Consider the following 23528-nt stretch of genomic DNA (forward strand, 5'->3'; position numbering starts at 1 on the left):
GTGGCAAGCAATGCCTAAGCACAGAGGGAAGTTGAAAGCAGAAGGAGCTCCTTGGTGAGGTAAGAAGTTTGCATGATCAGTGGCTTCTGTACCCAGTCCAAGCAAACACATCCACTTTTCTGTTGGGTTGTCTTTTGGTGGTTGTCTCATGCTCACTTAGTCTGAACTGAGGCCTGAAAGCTCCCTAGAGTCTGTTGGGAGCTGAGGACATCCTGACCTCACAGCTTTGTGTAAGGTGCATAGGTATGGTGGGTATCACCCCCTCCCCCCAACTCTGGAGACATTCCCTACCCTAGGAAGCCTTTTATCCATACACAGATTATTTTCTACTCAGTTTCACCTCTTTTTCACTCCTCACCATTATTAATAATGGATAGGTTATACATAAATGTGTTGTCTCAGCAGCTCTCTGGTGATTGATGTATAAAACCCATTAGAACCTGATTATTTGCATCATTAAGTATTTCCCAGGCCATCCTGTATCTGATATTCTACTGCTAGTCGGTTGCTGATTCTCTAAGCAGCTCAAGTCTTCCAATGAGGAAATATTCCTGATGCTTTCTGTTGCTGATGATTCCTTGTTTGTGGCTGCCTTTATTTTAAGAAGCAGCTCTGCAGGCATAAGCAGGAAAGGGATTAACATAACAGGTTGGTAAAAGAGATTAAAATGACAAACAAGATGTGGGCTGCAGTCTTCCAAAACTCCAGTAATAAATAAGGCTTCTTCTAAAGTGCTTTGAGGAGGAGGAGGTTGGTTTGGGTTTTTTTTCAGTCAGATATCCAACTTCTTCAGATAAAGCATCCTAAAAAAAAAAAAAAAGCCTCTAAATCACCCCAAAGTAGATTTTACTGGACTGTGTTTGTGGAGGAGAGTTTGAGATGATGAAAAAAATGTCATCCAAATGAATTGAAGACTCCATATATCTGTAGCAGATATATCATTGGAATAGCAATCCAGGTTGAAGCCTCTTTTGTGCTAGATCTATACCTACAGGTAGAAAAACTTGTATGCAGTAGCCCTGCTGATGGATGTTTTTACAGCCACTGCCTGCTGTCTCCTGGAATGGATTGACTTTGGAACAGAGCAGTTCCCAGGTCCTTTTGTAGACCCCAGCATTCAGTGGGACTTCCTAGATGGTTCTATCTAGATATAAATACTACTTTTGATGATCTGGTTTATAACAAATATTTTCCTGCATTTGGTTTCTATCCTGGAGTTGTGCAAGTGTCTGTGTCAAATAACAGTGCTGTGGACTGGGGTTTGCATGGATGGCAGCAAGCCATTTGCTGTTCTGTAGACCTTTGTACCTTCACTTCAATTTTATTTTTTTTCAACAAGGATGGTACCTAGCCCAGATTTCATAGAATCATAGAATATTTGGGTTTCGAAAGGACTTTTAAAGGCCATCTAGTCCACTCCTCCTGCTGTAAGCAGGGATACCTTCAACTAGCTGATGCTACTCAGGGCTCTGGCCAACCTGACCTTGATTTTTTCCAGGGATGGGGCATTATTCTAATTGGAATAATTTACTGTCTTCCTAAGGAGCATTAACAGGTAGAATTCTTCCCTTTATTTCTTATCAACAGCTTTCAAAAATGGGAGCAAAGCTAATAATAGTGGTTTTCATCTAGACCTTTTATCCTATGAACTCTTCTGTGCATTTCAAATGTTGGAAGGATCTTGTGGTCTTACCATGACCTAAAGACAATAAACACTTTGGTACCCATTGCACAGCAGAGGCAATGTGACACACAGGGGAGGTGTGCACTGCTTTCCAAAGTATAAATCATTTATATGGTGCAAGGGAGCCTTGCAGGCTGTCTGAATTGATTTCAGTTTAATGCAGTAATATTTGAATGGGTAGCAAAAAATGTTGGTGTAGGGGGAATGGGACAAAAAAAGACTAGAAATGGGTAAATTCAGACTGGATGTTAGGAAGAAGTTCTTCCCCATGAGGGTGGTGAGACACTGGCACAGGTTGCCCAGGGAGGTGGTGGAAGCCTCATCCCTGGAGGTTTTTGCAGCCAGGCTGGATGTGGCTGTGAGCAACCTGCTGTGGTGTGAGGTGTCCCTGCCCATGGCAGGGGGGTTGGAACTGGACGATCCTTGAGGTCTCTTCTAGCCCTAACAATTCTGTGATCCTCTGACTCAGACACAGTGATGTAGATCAGTGCTAGATCCAGGATAGCAGCTTCTTGTTTTCACCTGTACAAAAGGTAATGTTAATTGGCTGAGCCCTGCTCTCCATAGACTATCTCTGCAGCAACCATGACTTCTGTGTCAGTAATGGCTGTGAGTTGCAACACCAACTCTGCTAAGTTCATGTTTAGTTTGGTAAAGGTTAATGATGTGCAAAAGAAGTTTACAGGGCCTCCTGTCACTCAGGGTGACAAAATCATAGAATCATCATAGAATGACCTCCCAAGATCATCCAGTCCAACTCCTCTGCAGTCAGCAGAGACATCCTCAACTAGATCAGGCTGTGCAGAGCCCTGGTGAGCCTCACCTTGAATATCTCCAGGGATGGGGTATCAACCACCTCCCTGGGCAACCCGATCCAGTGTTCCACCACTCTAGTGGTGAGGAAAGGCACAGGTCAGCCAGCTTTGGGCTCGTGGTGCTTTGCTGGATTTCTTTATTTAAAGCTCAGCCCTACTGTTTGTGTTCTTGTAAAGCACCAAACAAGGCACAGCACAATGTATGCTGACCTGTGGTCCTCATCCAGAAAAGAGAGGATCAAGAAAGCAGAAGCTGTAAGAAACTTTGAACTGAGGCCCCAGAAGGTGCAGGTTCTGATGGTAGGTGAAATAAGAATCATAGTCACAGAATGGTTTGTGTTGGAAGGTGCAACCCTCCTGCAGTGAGCAAGGACATCCTTCAACTAGATCAGGTTGCTCCAAGCTCCATCCAACCTCACCATGAACGTTTCCAGGCATGGGGCATCTACCACCTCTCTGGGCAACCTGTTCCATTGCCTTAGTACTTCTATTGTAAGATATTTCTTCCTTCTATCTAGTCTAAATCTCCCTCTTTTTATTTAAAACCATCACCCCTCATCCTGTCACCACAGGCTCTGCTAAAAAACTGTCACCACCTTTGACAGGCCCTCTGCAAGTGCTGACAGGCTGCAATAAGGTCTCCTTGGAGCCTTCTCTTCCCCAGCCTGAGCAGCTCCAACTCTCTCGGCCTTTCCCTCATAGGAGAGGTGTTCCAGCCCTCTGACCATTATTGTGGCCTCCTTCTGACCGCTATTGTGGCCTCCTCTGAACAGTGAGGTCTTTTTCTTCCTCATGCCATTGGGCAGCAGTGGTGCCTCCTGCCTGCCTGGCTCTGTCCTCCATGGAAACCAAACATCATCACTCAGTGCCCCTTGCCACTGGGCCCCTTGGGCACTTTGCCCGGTTCACAGCTGCCCTGGGGAGCTGCTGGGTTTCTCTTCTACTATAATAGAATCCTTATGAGGCTTCCCCCAGCCTGCCTCTCCTCTGCAATAGAAGGCTACATGTTTCCACATGTGGCTTACACTGTGATATTTGGGTTCATTTAATATGCTCCTTGGAGCATACCTTAAACCTAGAAAGAAAAAACTGGAACAGAGGCAGGGAGAAAGGGGGAGGTTTAAAAAAAACAAAAACAACAAGAACAAAAATGAAGAGCAGGAAATCCTAGTCTGTAGCAATAGTTAGAAGATAAAAACAAAAAGTGGTTTGTATGGGGAAATTGTTGCTGTGGAACTGGCTGTGCAGTGCTGTGGGGCATGGCAGTGCAGGCATCTGCCTTCTGCTGGGCAGCCTTGGGAGTGCTCAGAAAGCACAGGAACCTCAGGTTAGCAGCCCCAAAGGCAGTGATTAGGGTAAGATGTTTTGAGAGCATGCCAGAGGGGGCTGACTGTGCTCAGCAGTCTTTGGATTTGATGCAAGAGGCAGTAGTAGGGGTTCCAAAAGCCTGGTGTATGAATTTTGGGTTTAGAGAAAATAAATCCTCTGTGTTAGTGCTGGATTCACCCTTTATTCTAAAAATCAGGCAGAATTTTATTCCAGATATGTTTTACACAATCATTCCCAGGTCAGGCCATCATCACCTTTCCCTCCTCATACCTTTCTTGCCTTCCCTTGACTTTACATCCCCAGTAGCACCAGCTCCCTCCCACCTGCTGCGTCTTGCCCCAGCCCAGTGCTTTCCCCTCAGCTCTACCACATTGTCTCTGTGAGCACCTCAGCAACCCAGGTTGCATCATTCCCACCAATCTCTCCAGTACAGGCATTTCCTCCCCCTTTCTTTCCTGACTTCCAGTAGGATAAAATAGTAGAAGGTTATTACAAAAACGTTTTCTTTCCTTCCCTCACATGCTCTTCCCACGCTCTAATTATACAACACAGCAGAAGATTCCAAAGGGAAAAGAGCCTCCTTATAGTTTTAGCCTGGGGTGGTGCTGGACATGCTATGTTTGTGCCCCTGGACCATGATCCCTCCAGCATGATATCTCCCATTTGGCTTCTTTCTGGTTCTGAGCAAAGCTACCAGAGCAAATCCTTAGTGTAATCACATGTAAGGCAGTAGGGGAATCTCAGGATCAGCCTGATCCTGTTGTTGTTGTTGAGAGCTGCAATCTGGAGCACACAGAAATTCGACTCTAACCTTTCAAAGGGAAACAAATAGCTTGTGTTTCATTCTAAATATGTCTCCTGCCCCAGAACACAAAGTAAATAGTCACAGAGTTGTAGGAAAGGAGGAGCCTGCTGGTGATTAGAAATAGAGAGTATGGAAAGGAGGGAAGTGATTTATGCCATTGTAGAAGGAAGTGTAGTGACAGCATTCAGGTAACTGGAGAAAGGTTCTTTCATCACTGGGAGATTGTAAGCCTTTCTCCAGCTATAACTCACCAGCTGGTTACTGGCAATAACACCATTTTAAGACATTATTTACTCTTGGAGGCAGGATGGATGTTATTCTGGAGGTGTGTGTGTTTCTGTGTATGCCTTTGGTGGTTTCAAATCAATACAGGAGGAAGTAAACTTGAAACCAAATGCTGCAAGCTTGTCTTAATCTTTCTGGGACAAAATTTCCTTTGGCTTTGATTTAAGATGATTAAAAGGAACATGAAGGAAAATATTAAGCTGAGAATGTAGTGTTGATATAGTATTCACTGGAGGGGGGGAAAGAAAGTGATTTTTCAGGTGCTTGCTACGGATGTAGTGAAGGAAATGGAGCAATGGAACCAATATACCCAGGTTTGATAGTCTGATATGTCTTTAATTAAGATTTCATTCAACTGTAGATGGCTTGCCCCATGCTTGTGGAAGTGTATCCTCTTCCTGAAACAAAGAATTGGGCAACCTAATTGGTTTGTTCCATTCCTAATTACTCTGGCTGGCAGATCACCTTTGCAATCAAAGTGAGGTGACTGAATGCTTTTGCATTGTTGATGTTAGTATTAGGTGTCAGATAAATCACTGCTATCTATCCTGGAAAGTAGTTTATTTTCCTGTCCTGCATATAGATCCAAAAAAAAATTGCTTTGATGTGAGGGAGAAAAGATTGCTCCTTTGCAGCAATCAAGAATACAATTCTCTGAAGCCATAAACCATGCCTGTGCAGTTTCAGAATGAGGTATGGCAAAACCTGTCATCTGTGCTTTTGCTTCTCACAGGTCTAGCTGAGTTCCTTATATGCTCAGTTATCTGCCCCACCCCAAGAATATGCCTGGTTCTTACATGCATGCCCAGCACAGGAATGATGCAGTGACCTGAGAAAAAGATCTCCTTGGTCTAGACTGCACAGATTCAGAATCACAAAAGTGACAGGGTTGGAAGGGACCTCAAGGCTCATCCAGTTCCAACCCCCCTGCCATGGGCAGGGACACCTCACACCAGAGCAGGTTGCTCACAGCCACATCCAGCCTGGCTGCAAAACCTCCAGGGATGAGGCTTCCACCACCTCCCTGGGCAACCTGTGCCAGTGTCTCACCACCCTCGTGGGGAAGAATTTCTTCCTAACATCCAATCTGAATCTCCCCTCCTCTAGCTTGGATCCATTCCCTCCCCAGTCCTATCACTCCCTGACACCCTAAAAAGTCTCTCCCCAGCTTTCTTGTAGCCCCCTCAGATACTGGAAGGCCAGAACCATCCAAAGATATTAATCACTCGTTTCAGAACATTTTTAAATGACAAGGAAAACATACTTTCCTTTTTCCTTTCCTTGGACATAGAGGTTTTGTGTGCATTTGGCAGTTCCAAGAAGTCCTTGGTTTGTAATAGTCCTGATTGGGATCTGTCAAGTGAGTAATTTGTAAGCTCTGGACAAGCAGAGTTAATTTTTGTAGCTCACACCTTAACAAGTCACAATGAATTCAATCTTTCCGTTGCTTGGTGTGTTTGTGTGAATCACTCATTTCATTCACACAGCTCTTTTGTTTTCCTTCCTGTGGCACTGACTGGACTCTCTGCTACTCAATGCAACCATCACTGAAACAGTTGATCAGTGCTACAAAAGCGATGCTCTGTGGGCAGGTTTTTCAGCTTGCTGCTTCCTTCAGTGACATGAATGTGAAAACAAGGCTTCACCTAAAAATAAATGTAACCAATGATGATGCATAACAGCAGGTGGGTTCATTCACAAGTGTAGCACATCTGCACAGCTGCCTGTTTGCATGCTGCCTGGGTGTTCAGCCCAATCATTTACCCTGACTCTAAGGACATGCAAATAACAGGATTGAAAGGAGTAGTCCAAAACCTAAGTGAGTCATCTTGTTCTTTCGTTCAGAGAGCTGAATCCAAAGCCACATTTTCCATCTTTCTGGCCATTTCTGTTAGCTAGAGCTTTGGAGGTTTAGCTTTTTTAATGAAATGTAGCATTGAAGTGGTGGATGCCATTTAAATAAAGTCCAGAAAAACAAAAACTAAAGCTTCCTACTTCTACTTAGTATTTCCTTTTCATAGAATGACTTAAGTTGGAAGGGACCTCAGAGATCATCTGTTCCAACCTCCCCACCATGGGCAGGGAGACCTCTCAACCAGACTCAGCTGCTCAAGGCCTCATCCAACCTGGTCTTCAACACCCCCAGGCATCCACAACCTCCCTGGGCAGCCTGTTCCAGAGTCTCACCACCCTCCTACTGAAGAACTTCTTCCTAAGCTCCATTCTAACCCTGCTCTCCCTCAGCTTCAAACCATTCCCTCTTGTCTCATTGCCAGACACCTTTGTGAAAAGTCCTTCCTGTAGGATCCCTTCAGATACCAGAACTCAGCTCTAAGGTCCCCTTGGAATCTTTCCCTCTCTACACTGAACACCCCCAGCCCCCTCAGCCTGTCCTCATAGCAGAGGCACTCCAGTCCTTGGATCACCTTTGTGGCCTCCTCTGGACTCTCTCTAGCAGCTCTGTGTCCTTTGTATGCTGGGGACACCAGAACTGGAGGCAGATTTGAGGTGGAGTCTCAGCAGAGCAGAGTGAAGAGGCAGAATCCCCTCTGTTGCCCTGCTGGCCACACTCCTTCATTCATGTGAGGAACAGAAAACGTGTGAGGTGGTACTTCAAGCAACCAATGAACGAAGTTGAGGGTTTGAGTGGTGGTCCAGCTTTTGAACTTGCTGCAGGAACACCCAAGCATGAGTGAAGCTGGGCAAGATGACAAAGCTTTTGCCTCTACAGTATCTCTTTGGAGAGGCTCAAAACCTGCCTGAACACAGTCCTGTGCAACCTGCTGTAGGTGATAGTTCTTTAGCAGGGGGGTTGGAGTAGATGATCTCCAGAGGTCACTTCCAGCCCTCACTGTCCTCAGATCTGTACACAGAGTTTAATCAAGATGAACATTTTCCCTTCTCTGTGAAATCAGATAATTCCTAACCCGTTTTTATTATTCCATAGATTTCAGCATTTTAATTTCTATGCTATATCAGGGGGAAAAAAGAAGTTTACATCAGAAAAGCTCCTCAGCATGACAAAGCCTGTTTTATCAGGTGAAGTGCTTACTTTAGCAAACTCAAACTAGCTGGCATGAAGAATAGCATGTGCTTCTGGAACCCCCTGCCTCCACGTTTACTGCCCAGTTTTGCCTACAGCCTCAATGTGTCAACCAGAGGAATATCTTCCTGACAACCCACAGTCCTGGGCAGCCAACCAACCCCTTCAAAGTGTTCCCTACATCTACACAAACCCTGTGAGGAGAGGCTGAGGGAGCTGGGGGTGTTTAGCCTGGAGGAGGCTCAGGGGTGACCTCATTGCTGTCTACAACTTCTTGAAGGGAGGTTGCAGCCAGGCGGGGTTGGTCTCTTCTCCCAGGCAATCAGCAGCAGAATGAGGGGAGACAGTCTCAAGCTGTGCCAGGGGAGGTGGTGGAGTCACCATCCTTGGAGATGTTCAAGAGAAGTCTGGGTGAGGCACTTAGTGCCATGGTCTGGTTGATTGGAGAGGGCTTGGATGGATGATCTTGGAGGTCTCTTTTAACCTGGTTGATTCTATGACTCTATGATTTCTGGAAAGGCTGCATACCTGTTGCCTTCAGTTTCCTGAGGCATTTTGAAGTGTTGAGTAAGGAATCTCTTGTGGGCTGCCCAGGGAGGTGGTGGGGTTGATGTCCCTGGAGGTGTTTAAGACAGGATGAGGCACTTGAGTGCCTCATGAGCCATGGTCTGGTTGATTGGATAGGGTTGGGTGATCAGTTGGACCGAATGATCTTGGAGGTCTCTTCCAACCTGGTTGCTTCTATGATTTACTCACAGGGGTCATACACCTCTTTGACTAATGTGCCTACCAGAATAAAGGAAATGCATAGGTCATAGTAGCTGCAGAATTTGCCGCTCAAAACACGTGGACTTCATTGAGTCACCAAGCCTGGAAGTGTTTAAAGGTGATTTGGATGTGGTGCTTGGCAATGTGGTTTAGGAGTGACCCTTGTAGAGTAGGGTTCTGGGTTGGACCTGATGATGCTGAGGGTCTGTTCTCACCTGAATGTTTCTGTGATTCTGTGATTCATTATAGACACAGTAGGCTGACTTTTAGCAAAGAGGAGAAGTAGAGAAGCTGGAGAATAAATCTGATGGAGAGCAACTGAAGGAGCTGGGGATGGTTAGTTTGGAAAAGAGGAGGCTGAGAGGAGACCTCATTGCTGTCTGCAACTACCTGAAAGGACATTGTAGAGAGGCTGCTGCTGGTCTTCTCTCACAGGTAATCAGAGATAGAACAAGAGGGAATGGCCTCAAGGTTTAGACTGGACAGTAAGAAACTTTTTCCCCAGCAATAGTCAGGCATTGGAATGTGCTGCCCAGGGAGGTGGTTGAGTCCCCAAGCCTGTATTCAGAGGTGGTTTGGATGTGGTGCTTGGGGCTCTGGTTTAGGGGTGAGCCTTGTAGAGTAGGGTTCTGGGTTGGCCTTGGTGATCCTGAGGGTCTGTTCCAACCTGAATGATTCTGTGATATTGCCTGGTGCTTTGTACTAGCTGGTGTGTTTGTGGTTCAGCTGGATGATGAAGGGATCTTCATTTCTCCTGTTATTGAAAGGACACAAACCTGGTGCAGTGGCTTCCCTTCCATTTAGAGGTGGAGCTGGAGAACTCCTTGGAGTTGGCTGGAGACAAGGAAAGGGACAGCACAAGCAAGGCTTGTGGCAGGCTTAGATCACATGCAATTTTATCTGGCTGTTCTTACCTGGGCCAGGCCAGGCCTCAGCACAGTGGCTTGCACTGGTAACAGAGCCTGGAGATCTTTCCAGAAATGCAGTTGGTCACACCTTTGCTTTGATTTTGTCTTGGCTGAAGCAGGTAGGAAGATGAGAAGCTGCAAAGTGTTTTTCTTGCAGTATTACCCAATTATCAGATGTACTGAGCAACGTTTCCACACCCTTCTGTACTTTGCTCCCCTGCTTTTCCTATTTTTCTGCCCATTTGAAAAGTCTTTTTTTTACCTTCAGCATTAACCCCCTTGAGAGCCCTTGAGTTCTTTGGTTTTTTTACCATTTCCCACAGGAAAAGCTACCTGTTAGAATCTTGTCCTTGCTTTGCTTCTGTAGGGCCAGCTGTTTGCCAATATATTGCAGTTAATTTTCATTTAGTGCATGCCATTTAATGTAATTGTGTATTTGAAGGGAAGCAGCACCCAAATGTATGCCCTAATCATGGGTAACTCTCATATTATTTTCCTTTAGAATCCACCAGTGACATGTTAATTACTACACTGGATTATGACTAAGGACACAACTACCTCCTCCTCTTTTTCCCCCTTAGCACTTCCCATTTTGCTTGAGGAGATCAGTACATTTTGTCTGTGAAGAGCCCTGGATTCGGTGCCACCCACAAATAATTTCTCTGTGTGTTTTGTTTTGTCAAAGGAGGTTGTCAGACACTGGGGGGAAATAATGCAGTATTGGCTGATCTAAGATTTCAATTAAGCAAGAAGGAAGTTTACCAAAACTGTCACATTAACTTTGCACATCACTTTACTGGGGCAGAAAGGCTTTGTCACACAGTGCTTGTTCCTTGCCTTGCTCACCTCCAGGCAAAAAGCACAAACAGGAAAGACATTTATTCCTTTTTTTCTGATGCAAATAGTGTTCTGCAAATACTCACGGTGGGGAAGAGCTTTCCTGTCCATGACTCATTCCACATACAACCCAAGTTAAGTAGTGTTTGTCTTATGTGTTTAAGGTTTCTTGTTGAAGAGATCCATTACTACAACATTAAGTTTTCAGACCCCCACTATAAACCTTTTAAACCCCTTGTGTGGAGCCGCTGTCACAACTCCTGCCTGCTCCTGGGTTCCATTGTCAGATCTGCTGGCTGTGTTCCTTTGTTCCTGCTAGGTAGATATGTAAAAGATGTGCAGGCATAGTGCTTAGGGACATGGTTCAGTGGTGGACTTGCCGGGCCTGGGTTAATGGTGGGACTTGATCTGAAAGGTCTTTTCCAGCCTAAGTGGTTCTATGATTCCTGCAGAGTGAGCATCACTGCTGAAGTGGATAATGGTATTGACACCAATACTGCATGGAGACAGACTGCTCAGCTTCAGCAGAGCCATTGCATTGTTTCAGGTCTGCAGGCTGAGAGAAAATAAAATCAGAAGCAAAGAGTGAGGAAGGAAGAAAGGAAGGAAGAGAAGGAAAAAGGAAGGAAGAGAAAGATAAAAGAAGGAAGAGAAGGAGAAAGGAAGAGGAAGAGAAAGATAAAAGAAGGAAGAGAAGGAGAAAGGAAGAGGAAGAGAAAGATAAAAGAAGGAAGAGAAGGAGAAAGGAAGAGGAAGAGAAAGATAAAAGAAGGAAGAGAAGGAGAAAGGAAGAGGAAGAGAAAGATAAAAGAAGGAAGAGAAGGAGAAAGGAAGAGGAAGAGAAAGATAAAGAAGGAAGAGAAGGAGAAAGGAAGAGGAAGAGAAAGATAAAGAGGAAGGAAGAGAGAGAGAGGGAAAGGAAGAGAAGAGAGAGGGAAAGGAAGAGAGAGAGAAGGGAAAGGAAGAGAGAGAGAGGGAAAGGAAGAGAGAGAGAGAGAAGGAAAGGAAGAGAGAGAGAGAGAGAGGGAAAGGAAGAGAGAGAGAGAGGAAAGGAAGAGAGAGAGAGGGAAAGGAAGAGAGAGAGGGAAAGGAAGAGAGAGAGAGAGAGAGGGAAAGGAAGAGAGAGAGAGAGAGAGGGAAAGGAAGAGAGAGAGAGAGAGAGGGAAAGGAAGAGAGAGAGAGGGAAAGGAAGAGAGAGAGAGAGAGGGAAAGGAAGAGAGAGAGAGAGGGAAAGGAAGAGAGAGAGAGAGGGAAAGGAAGAGAGAGAGAGGAGGGAAAGGAAGAGAGAGAGAGAGAGGGAAAGGAAGAGAGAGAGAGAGAGGGAAAGGAAGAGAGAGAGAGAGGGAAAGGAAGAGAGAGAGGGAAAGGAAGAGAGAGAGAGGGAAAGGAAGAGAGAGAGAGGGAAAGGAAGAGAGAGAGAGGGAAAGGAAGAGAGAGAGAGAGGGAAAGGAAGAGAGAGAGAGAGAGAGAGGGAAAGGAAGAGAGAGAGAGAGAGGGAAAGGAAGAGAGAGAGAGGGAAAGGAAGAGAGAGAGAGGGAAAGGAAGAGAGAGAGAGGGAAAGGAAGAGAGAGAGAGGGAAAGGAAGAGAGAGAGAGGGAAAGGAAGAGGGAAGGAAGAAGAGAGGGAAAGGAAGAGAGAGAGAGGGAAAGGAAGAGAGAGAGAGAGGGAAAGGAAGAGAGAGAGAGAGGGAAAGGAAGAGAGAGAGGGAAAGGAAGAGAGAGAGGAAGAGAGAGAGAGTGGAAGAGGAGAGGGAAAGGAGAGAGAGAGAGGGACAGGAGAGAGAGCGCGAGGGACAACGGAAGGACGCGCTCGGTCGGATACGAGGCGGCAAGCGAGAGCAAGCATCGTGCAAGTCGCGCTAGCGCTCTTCTTTCCAGTGGCTTCTACTTTCCTGCGCGATGCGAGTACTGTATCCGATCTTTCCTGTTGCTCTCGCCTCTCGCGCCTTCTGCATCCTGCTGCCTGCACTGCGTCCATCCGCTCTCTCGCGCGGGGGCTCGCCCGCGCCGGCGTCGAGGCCATGCTCCCGTCGCGTCGCTTGGCCCGCCTCGCTCTCTCTTGCCCGTCCCTCTCTTCCCGGCCGCTCGCCCTGTCCCGCCTCGCGTCGCTCTTGCCCCCCTGCCTGTCCCTTAATGTCCGTCACCCCTCCCCCTGCGCTGCCCTCCCGCGCCGCCCGCCCCTCCCCACCTTCCCTCCTTCCCTCCCCCTCCCCAAAAAACCCCCTATTAAAACCAAACATCCTCCCCATCCTCTCACCCCATGACACCTCACAACACGTAATCACCCACCACACCCCGCCGCCAACACCACCATGCAGCCAGCCCCATCGACCCAACCCAACATACCTGATGGCTGTGTATACCCAGACCAGCTTACGAGATGCCTCTAAACTCTGGCTACAATAACTGTCCTTGTGTTCTGGAATAGTTAAGAATATTGAAAACTGGGAGGTTTGTAATTCCAGAGTACACAGACTGCAACAGAAAAAGTGCTCTGGAACACTTGGAGTCTCTTGTCAACGAGCTTGTGTAGGATGCTGTGTTTGGATTAATATTCTAAAGCAATGCAGAGTGAAGGATTGGTACAGGCTGTGAATTCACAGACTGCAGGTATGTGGAGACGGGGGGGAGGAGGGGAGAAAAACATTAAATTACCTTCCAAGGGCCTTCAGGTCTCTCAGGATGACTCTTCTGAGTGCTCTGAAAACATACCCATTGATCTAGTTAAGACAATTTATCCTTTGGGACATCCTGGATAAAAGAAATGTCTGGAATTAGCTGGTACACACCTTAAACATGGGAAGTTTTCCTTAAAGCTGTAGACAGGTTGCTTGTAAATGGAAATCATTTCCCTTCAGAACTGGGTTTTCTTTATGGCCTCCTCTGTCAGTAGGAACTGCTCATTAAGAATGGTTTGCCCATTTCATTCTGGTGCTAGTGACTGTAGAAATGTAAGACACATTAGATGGATAGAAGATGTGGAGAATATGGTCCTGTGTGATTAAATGGGGGGAGAGGGGAATATTCTTTTCTTTCCAATTGTCTTTCTCTTCCTGTCCCCAGTGAATTTACCTCTCTTGCTTTGTTGTGGACAACTTGGGATTCTCTTACCATATGAGGGGTCACCAGCTTAAAAAAAATGGATTTAAAATCAATGTGTCCTCTGAAACTCTCATTTCTCAATAAGAGCAGCAAAGCATAATGTAAGTAAAACAGCTGCCTGCAGTGTTTGTGGACACTGGAGCAGAGTATTCCTTTAATTTCATTGCAAGGTTGGATGTGTGGGGAGGAAGGAAGGGTTGATGCTGTCTCTCAGTGATCAAGGGCTGGCAACTCAGCTTTGGAAACTCAATTGATGAGAAGTTGTTGGCAGTGTTTCCGTAATGCTCAGGAGACTGGATGCTATCAGCAGCTTTGCCATTTTGGCCAGCTAGTTTAATAGTGCTGGCTAGAAACATTACAAGGCAGGAAACCACCCCTTTATGTGCTGGGCCTGGGGCAGATGCTTCCTGCCTTCTGTCTTGGGAGCAAGCAGCTCTTTGATGATACTCCATGAATAACCTTCCAGAGCACAGCAAAGAAAGGGAATTTGCATTATTTGCATGTTAACCACATCAGTGAGGACCAGAGAAAGGAGGTGAGGATTTTGCAACTAAACGTAAATGATAGTGCCCTAAGTCTACTGAACTTGAACCTCCTCTGCATCATTGCACCTAGGTCAGGGCATCCTAGATACCAATACAGGCTAGGGATGATGAGATGGAGAGAAGCCCTGCAGAAAAGGTCTTAGGGGTGCTGGTGGATGAGAAGTTGAACATGAGACAGCAGTGTGAGCTTCTCATCCACACATCAAAAGAAGTGTGGCCAGCAGAGCAAGAGAGGTGATTCTACCACTCTGCCCTGCTCTGGTGAGACCTTGCCTGGAGTACTGGGGTGGAGGTGGTCCCTGTAGTAAGGAAGAAGATTAACTTCAGTTCTTTAATTGCTTAGGTTCAGCTGCTGGACGCAGCTTAAAGGAGTGCTTGGTTCACAACTGAGAAGGATGCATCTCAGGAAGTGAAAACAGAAAACACCATGCAGGCAGTGAGTTAGACTGAGGCAACATATGTGGAGCAATGAAATATTCATGTGAAAAGAGAAATTTTCAGGATTATTAGGGAACCTCTGAGCGGCTGAGCTTCTGTTTTATGCTGCATGGTGAGGATGAAAAACTAAAGGCAGTGCAGAAAAATCTTTTGACCTCTGCGTAGCTGCTGCTTTCTGTCACACCCACTTGGCTACCAGGGGGCTGTTACCATTTCCCTCCTGCTTTTGACTGGGGGGTTTGGGTGGGCTGGGCCTTTCTAAGCCTGACAAATTATTTTTTTCAGCCAGCTTAAGCACAGCATCAGAGTGTGTGATTTTCACCAGCAGCAAGGATTGTGGGGACACAGTAATCTGTGATGTGTATTTATTTGAACTGGAGCCAAGCAATTCCCCTCAGTGAACAGTGCCTCAGCACTTTTCTCCTGAGAAAATAGTTAATATGCAAATAGGTGGCTGTCATCCAGCCATTCTTCATTCTCATTTGTTGGTGTGCATTGTTTAGGGCATTGCTTCAAAAGCAATCCTGTAATATCCTTGGCAAATCGATCTCTCTCTCCCCACCCCAACTCTTTTAGCAAGTTCTCTTTGCTTTCTGTATAGAGCCATAACATGCCTGCAGCCTAAGGCTCTTATGGAATCACAGAGTGGTTGGTGTTGGAAGAGACTTCTGAAGGTCATCTGGTCCAATCTCCCTGATCAAGCAGGGCCAGATACAGCCAGTTGCCCAGGACTGTGTCCAGATAGCTTTTGTGTATCTCCATGGGTGGAGATTCCGTCAACCCCTGCCAGCACTTGGGCAGCCTCACAATGAAAAAGTGTTTTGTGATGTGCAGAGGGAACCTCCTGTGTTTCATTGTGTGCCCATCACCTCTGGGGATAAAAAACAAGGGAAGAAATGGGTCACAGTTACCAGCTTTGTGCTACTGCCCTTCTGGTCAGGAGAGCAGCTCTGAGACCCAGCAGGAAAGCTGTAAGATCTCAGAAGCTCTGCCCAGTCTCTCCTGTGGGCACTCAGACTGGCCCCTGTGGCTTGTGCCCTTTGCCTGGGTTAAGCTGGCAGAAGTCAGAACCTGCATCTGCACTCTGTTGGCTCCTTAGGATTCCAGTTTCTTTCTGCTGTTGTATCTGTGCCTGTCCCCAGCTCAGAATACAGAGGAGCCACACTACTGCTGCTGTGGGCACACAAACCATGGACAGAGAGAGACTTACAAACCTGTAGCCAGCAGTTGCAGTTCAGCTGTCTGGGGAGACAGCCAAGCAATAAATGACAGCCTCTCCACCACCTCCTGAAGAAAATAATGTTCTTATTACAGAGCAGATGAGCTTTGGCTATAAGCTGTGCTGCTCTGTCAGAAGTCAGTTTATTTCCTGATATGCTGCTGAAAAATCATCTTGGGTCCACACAGTCCTAATCATCTTCTACACCTCCAAACCTTTCCCTGACCCCAGGGAAGACCTGAAACGAAGATGCAGCAAGTGTTAACCCAGGTTCTCTTTTCCTCTCCCTGTTACCCCCAGGTAATGCAGGTAGTGAAAGAACAGATAATGAGAGCACTCACTACCAAGCCTAGCTCTCTGGACCAGTTCAAGAGCAAACTTCAGAATCTCAGTTACACAGAAATACTGAAAATCCGACAGTCTGAGAGAATGAACCAGGAGGATTTCCAGTCTCGTCCCATTCTGTAAGTACTGGCTTCTCCCCCCTCTCCTTTTTGCAGGCAAGGATTAACAACTGTGATTGACATTTGGGAGCCCAAAAAGGGAAGCTGTCTGGGGAGCCATGCTCAAAAGCAATGGTGCAGCAGCTGCCTGAAGTGTGTTGTGTTTCCTTCTGCTGGGAATCATAACTTTTTCTTCGAGTTCAGTTAAAGCAGGTTCAGGAAATCCCTACAGGGTCTCACCTGGCTTTCTGTATGAAACAATGCTGTGACATTTCCTGGCTCTGAATGATTGTGAGCTTGGCTATGGTGCTGGTAGTGGCTTTGGTTTGGTTTTTTGGGGTTATTTTTGGTTTGGTTTTTTGTTTGGTTGGTTTTGTTTGTTTGTTTTTTTTTTTAATAAACCACAAACACCACAATTTTGTCTTCTAAAGGACTTTAAGAATTCCAATTGTCACTTCTCTGAGTGAGAGAGGTGGTAAGCCCAGAAGAAAAGGAGCCAATAAACACTGGCTCCACCAAAAAAAAAAAAAAAAGTGGTGTTGTATGTGACTGTCTTTTGTTGATGGCATTCTCTTTGGTGTTGATCACAAGCAGTTATTTATCTGTAAATTATAATAATCTGGGATTCTCATTTCCTTATTGTTTACTGCAAAGTATCAAAAGCTATTCTCACCATCAGAGGTTTTTGTTGTGTTGCATGGAAGGCAGAGGCCATGCTTGTCTCTGGACCAAGTCTGGGCTTGTGGCTGAACTGATGGCACAGGGCAGGTGCAGACACACTGTGCACAAATGATGTGCTGAGAACAGTAGGAACGTTTTGAGATCAGCAAGGGAATGGTGAGGACTCCATAAAGCATCAGCTGAAACCTCCTGGAATCCTGACTATGTTTCAAGTGGGATGGCTCATGATTTCCCAAATCTTCTTGTCAAGGCAAAGGTATAAAGAAGGCTTTGGACCAGAGCATTTCAGGGTTCAGAAGCAGGATGTTAATTTTGGCTTGTTTCTAAAGGATGCTGATATCTAAATACAAGCTCTGAGGGGTACATTCCTCCAGGGGCAGCAGGGCAGCAGAGGAAGTAGAATCACACACTTACATTTTAATCATACCAATGTGGATCAAAGAGGGAATGCTTCTTTTCTATTTTCACTGTGTTAGAAGATAGGAACTAATGCCCAATTAGAGCTCGTGTCACTCCTAGTAATGCATCAATTAAAAAGCTACAAATGGTTCCAGTCAGTTTTGCATCATTACACTGCTCAGAAATCCCCTGCCAATCCCCTGCAACATTTAGTGCTTCAAAGCCACTCAGTACTGCTAAGCCTGTCACCAAAGCTCCTCATTTTCCCAGCTTTCCCTATGAGGCAATTGTTTCAGTACGATACAGCTCAGGTCTTTATATTCTTCTGCCCTCATGAAACTTGTGAGCAATTTCTATCCAGAGTCACTTGGCTAGTTGCAGTCACAGTGCAGAGCCTCCTTCCCCATCATGGAATGAGTGAAAGAGCCAACACAAGCAGTTAAAAGCTACTGAAGTGTTGCCAGAGACTCATTTGAGACTGAGGAGAAAGAGGAAGCCTAAAGGCTCTAGAAGCTAAGTCAGTCACTCAGGTGTTTAAGCAATCACAGCTGCATTTGCAGAGGTTTCACTCTATGCATTTGCATTTTGATTGCATCCATCATCACTTCTTCTTGATTGTGGGGAGGAAAAAAGAAAAGGAAAAAAAAGAGGGTTCTTTCATTTTCCCCTTTGATTTGATTCCCTGTGCTGAACTCCCTCAAAGGGCGTTGATGGCACAATTGATAGGAGTGCAGAACCATGGCCTCCTTGTAGGGAAGGAGGCTGGGAGCACCCAGAGCTGTGCCCTCTGTTCTAAAGCCTTGCAGATATGCTACAAGAGGCTGCACACAGCAGTCAATGGGCAGTCAGCAGGCCTTGCTTAATTCTGCATGAGAATGTGGCAATCAGATGATGCTCTGAACATGCCAGAAGGGCTTTCTTCTGCTGTTCGTTGTCTGAAGCGTAGAAGTGTTTAAGGTTTTCAGGCTGCTGGCTGAGAGGAGCTTCAGTGAAGCTGGATTTGAATGGAAACTGGGAAGTGTTACCTTAGATGCCTGTAACTACAACCACTTTGGAGGATTAGCTGTTTGTTTGATAGGAGCATTGCTGTTTGTGTGTGTGGCAGTTGTAGGCTGTGCCTAGAAAATTTTCCACAGATCTTGGACAGGAAGTAGTAGAATGTAAATAAATCATTGTTGGAGGTAAAAAGGGAAATAATGATCAGTTCAGTAGGTTTGCTTGTAAATACAGCTTCATTGCCTTCTAACTGAGCTGGCCTGGCAATTTTATGCTGGGGGGCAATTTTCAACCCACCACAATGTGAGGTGAAGGGATTAGGGAAAATCGAAAGGCCTTTCAGAGCAGAATCAATTCAAGATTCTGGGTTCATTATTGATCATCCAAACAGCCACAACAAAGCCACTGTCTCTGGTTTGGTTTAGTGGCTGTGGAAGGTGTCTAGCAAATCTTTAGACCTCTGCAGAGGACTAAAGATGCTCTTGACTCATTAAATGTCAACAGGCATGATGAAGACCTGAAGTCCAAGTGGAGGCTTGCTGGTTAAAGGAGAGTTATGTCAGCTAGGGAGCCATCTCTAAGTAACATTGGTGTGAAAATGGGCAGCCTCCAGGGAAACAGAGGGGGGAATGTGGATGCTTTTTGGCTTTTTATCTTTCAGATTTCTCTGCAGCCTTAGAAAGAGTCACTAATGCCTGCAGTGAATGCTTCAAGTGATTAGGAGAGGGCATAGTGACAAGCCAGAAAGATAAAAAGGCCTGAACACAGGAGAGCAGTTCTAGGATGACTCTTCTGTTGTGCTGTAATGATTTAAATGTTTGTAATGTGCCCCAGCCTGGAAGGAAAACAGCTAACAAGAGGATTTGCCAGCAATTTAGATCTGTTATTTTAAAAGCAAGTATTTGGTGTTAGCAGTGCCTGTAAGAGCCAAGACCAGTGAGAGCAGAAAACTGCCCATCATAGATGCTACTCTGTGATTCCCTCAACCCTCCTGTCTTACTGGGCTGCTAACTTGCACCATTCCTGCCTGCAGGAGCACAGTAGGAAACCAAGAGCAATTTTCAAAGCCTGCTGACTCTTTAGGCTTGCTGAGGTTTTTTCTCTCTTCACAAGGCGCATACTGTTAAGCCACTGTCATCTGAAGAATGGGAAAATAATTTTTCACAAAACATATTTGCATTGGTGAGCTTCCTTTAGCTCATTGTTCCTGTTTGATTTCAAAATTAGACAGGAGAACCTATTTCTTCTACAGAGATATTTTTTTCTAACCCTTGTCTTTAGACACTGGCCCCAAGGGACTGAACTCTCTCACCTTCAGATGGCTTTCTGAAGGAAATGTAAAGATTCAAAGCAAATCTTTTAACTGCATGCCATGGTTTGAGTGTTCTGCCTCATTTCTGTCACTTGGAAGTGGTGGAACAGAAACCATGAGGGTGAGGAGCACTAAGTGGCAGGATCAGCTTGCAAAAATATATCTGGACTCACGATGTCTGAAAAAGAGCTGAAAAGCAAAGACATCAGGTAACCAGGTGCTGGCAGGAGCTGCTGAGGACAGTGAGTGCAGGTGACCATGGCAAGGAATGGATGGACTTAGGAGATTACACTGAAGACTGTCCATGAGTAGTGAGTGGTCTTCACAAGCTCTGTGTGTTCACTGTGGAGGCTGTGAAACAGAAGACAGTATTAGCCCTGAGCCTCATGCTGGTCAGAGCCATTACAGGTACATGCAGAGGGACTCCAGGACATCAGCAAAGAGCTGCAAGGTGTCCCTTCTCCTCCTGCCTCTGCCTCCTCCCCTGGAAAGTCTGCCTTAGACACTGAAGTAGGTCAGAAAGGATTGGTTAAAGATCCTTCTCTTTCCTTCGGTTGGTAAAAGGCAGGTGGGGCTTTAGAGGCCAGAAAAGGGAATGCTTTGAGCAGACAGATGTTTATGTGCTGGCTGACTCACCCATTTTTGTTGGTTTTTTTTTAGTAGCATCTTACAACTGTGATGTTATGATACCTTTAACACCTATTTAATGACAGCCATCCAATTTCTGAATTGAGCTACCCAAATATCAAGCTGATGTTTATACCAGTCTTGAATGTTTGAAATAGGTCCAGCTGGAGACTGAGTCTGCAGCCTGGACTGCTGAGTAATCCACCCTGCATTTTAACACTCTTCTCCTCAGCTTCTGCTCCCAACTTCTACCTGAGGGATGGGAAAGCTCATCAGTTCACTGAAGGCAAGACATTTATTCAAGCCCAAAAATCCTTTTATTATTAGTATTTAATCATTCAGCATATTTCTATCTTAGTTGTCAATGAGAGGATAACAATGCCTGGAAATTCTCACAGGCTCACAGGATCTTAGGGGTTGGAAGGGACCTGCAAAGATCATCAAGTCCAACCCCCCACCCTGCCAGAGCAGGACCATATTATCCTTCTTATTATCCTGAAGGATAATAGCAGATTTCCAAAAGGTGGCATGTTTCTATAGTTGCAGTGCTGCCCTGATTTTTGACTAGCTAGGTTTCCACAGCTTGTAAATATGCAGGGGGTTATGCAGCAGGAGCTGCAACCTGGGGGAAAGGTGGCATTTTTGTTTCAAAGCCTGATCTTCTTCCTAACAGAGGACTTTCAGTGGGGGTCTGGCAAATCAAAGACACAGGATCCAAGTGGATATGGAAATCAGCAGAGTCTGGGCACACCATGTACTCGAGAAGTGAGACCTTTTTGTTGTCTCAATGGGATACCACAGCTTCGCTTCCTCCTGATGGTGATTGCTGCAACACACTGCCAGACTGAATGGGTTTTGATACTACCTAATTTGCACAGCAATGCAAAACTGTAGTTCTGACATACTTCATCTCTTACAAATCCTTTACACATTTAGTTGGTTGGGTTTTGTTGTTTTTTTTTTTTTTTATTCTTCTTCCTAGGCTTGCTGTCGAGTCAATGTTTAAACCTGTCTTTTATCTGTTCTTAATGAATCTAAGTGAGGATACAACTGATGGATGCAGACATCTGTGAGTCTTAGTGATGGTGTATGAAATCATACTTTAAATGTCATGTGCAGACGTTTTCTGCCTACTTCTTGATGTGTTGAACTCTTACCAAAGCAGTGTGAAGAATATATAAGATTATTTTATATAATCATAGAATCACCCAGGTTGGAAGGGACCTCCAAAGGTCATCTAATCCAATCCCCTCTGCAGTCAGCAGGGACATCCTCCACTAGATCAGGTTGCCCAGAGCCCTGGTGAGCCTCCTTTTGAGTATCTCCAGGAATGGGTCCTCAACCACCTCCCTGGGCAACCTGTTCCAGTGTTCCACCATCCTCATGGCACAGAACTTGTTCCTAACATCCAATCTAAATCTGCTCTTCTCTAGTTTCAAACCATTGCCCCTCACCCTATGACTCCAGGCCTTTGTAAACCATCCCTCTGCAGCCTTCTTGCAGGCTCTCTTCAGGTACTGGCAGGCTGCTATTAGGTCTCCTCCCCAGAGCCTTCTCTTCTCCAGGCTGTACACCCCCAGCTCCCTCAGCCTGTCCTCAGAGCAGAGGTGCTCCAACCCCCCAATCGTTTTTGTGGCCCTCCTCTGGACCCACTCCATTAGGTTCATGTCCTTCCCATGTTGAGGGCTCCAGAGCTGGCTGCACTACTCCAGGTGAGGTCTCACCAGAGCAGAGCAAAGTGTTTATAAACATCTGAGGGCTGGGGGTCAGGAAGGAAGGGACAGGCTCTGCTCACTTGCACCCTGGGATAGGACAAGGGGCAATGGATAGAAACCGCAGCACAGGAGGTTCCACCTCAACATGAGGAGGAACTTCTTCACTGTGAGGCTCACAGAGCACTGGAACAGGCTGCCCAGAGAGGTTGTGGAGTCTCCTGCTCTGGAGCCTTTCCAGCCCTGTCTGGATGTGTTCCTGTGTGCCCTGTGCTGGGTTCTCTGGTCCTGCTCTGGCAAGGGGGTTGGACTGGATGATCTCTGGAGGTCCCTTCCAACCCCTAACACCCTGTGAGCCTGGGAAGTAACTTGCCTGACTGACACTGATGCCATAGCATGAAGATGTCTGCAGCAGAGGTATCCTGACCCCCATTCTTTGTTATAGCCCCAAGAGTGGCTTTCTGGAGCAGTCCAGCTACTGACTGCTGTCCTCTTCAACCTCCTTGCCAAAACATCTTGTCTCAGAGGTAGGAGGGTGATCTTTGATTGAATTTGACACGTACTTTACTTTCTCTCTTCCCAAGGGAACTAAAAGAGAAGATTCAGCCTGAGATCTTGGAACTGATTAAGCAGCAGCGTCTCAATCGGCTGGTGGAGGGCACCTGCTTCAGGAAGCTCAACAGCCGGCGGCGGCAAGGTAGGGCCCAGCCTGCCTGTTACTGCACTTCTGGCTACAGCGCAAGAGGAGGAGGGCTGCTTTGGCTGGCAGGGCTCTTGCTTCTACTGCTGTCTTGACTGCTTTTACTGAAAGCATCTCCTGATTGCAGTTGTTGTCGAAGTCCTTGTGTTTCCCTGGGCATGGTCTTGGCTCCGTCAGGCAGATCCTCTGGAAGGAGTCCAGCATTTGACAGTGATCTCCAGCAGCAGCCTTGCACTCTGACCTCTTCTTTCTGATTTCTCTCTGGGTGTCCAGGCTGCTTACTCATCTCAACAGAAAACTCTCTGCCACTGCAGGAGCAGGGCATGGAACTTGATGTAGCCACAGTTTTAATCTCTCAGATTGGGCTCACCTTTATGTATGCTCATTCTGCACCCCTCCCTCTAGTGCTGCCTCTCATGGATGTTCAGTTTCCATAACCCATAAAATAGTTGGGTGTCATGAGAGTGAGGCAAGGTTTAGAGCACCATACAGGGAAGGCAGCATCAGTATCAAATCCTTACTGAAGTCCTGCAAGTACTCTCAGGTTCCAGTGGCTGATACTCACTTTGTGGTTCTTCAAACTTCTCCTGTTCCTTAGCTTCTTTTCTAGTATTTTTTTGTCTTATATTACCATACACATTAATTATATTATGGTGTTTAAATATACTTTTAAAAAAGCACTTAGAACAGTAATTTGTGTACCTTCACATGAATACCTGATTGACAGGAGAAGACTTGGGTATTTTTTTTCCCCCATTTCTATGAGTCACTGCTCAGTGCTGGATTTACAGCTCACTATATACAGCCGGACTGTGATTCATTTCCCCTCAGAGGGGCACAATTCTTTCTCTGGACAAAACAAGAAGAACACAGTGTAAATT

General features: G+C 46.0%; 1 protein-coding gene across 2 annotated transcripts in view; it reads left to right on the forward strand.

Annotated features, from left to right (window-relative positions):
* ELMO1 (engulfment and cell motility 1) overlaps positions 1 to 23528 on the forward strand; it is a 294722-nt gene that overhangs the window by 249211 nt on the left and 21983 nt on the right. For both annotated transcript variants that reach the window (XM_054385177.1, XM_054385176.1), the window contains exons 16-17: positions 16078 to 16241; positions 22532 to 22644. In XM_054385177.1, the coding sequence (XP_054241152.1) occupies positions 16078 to 16241; positions 22532 to 22644 (277 nt within the window). The remainder of the gene's footprint in view (positions 1 to 16077; positions 16242 to 22531; positions 22645 to 23528) is intronic.

This window comes from Indicator indicator, chromosome 11 (assembly GCF_027791375.1).
Source record: "Indicator indicator isolate 239-I01 chromosome 11, UM_Iind_1.1, whole genome shotgun sequence".
Taxonomy (NCBI): domain Eukaryota; kingdom Metazoa; phylum Chordata; class Aves; order Piciformes; family Indicatoridae; genus Indicator; species Indicator indicator.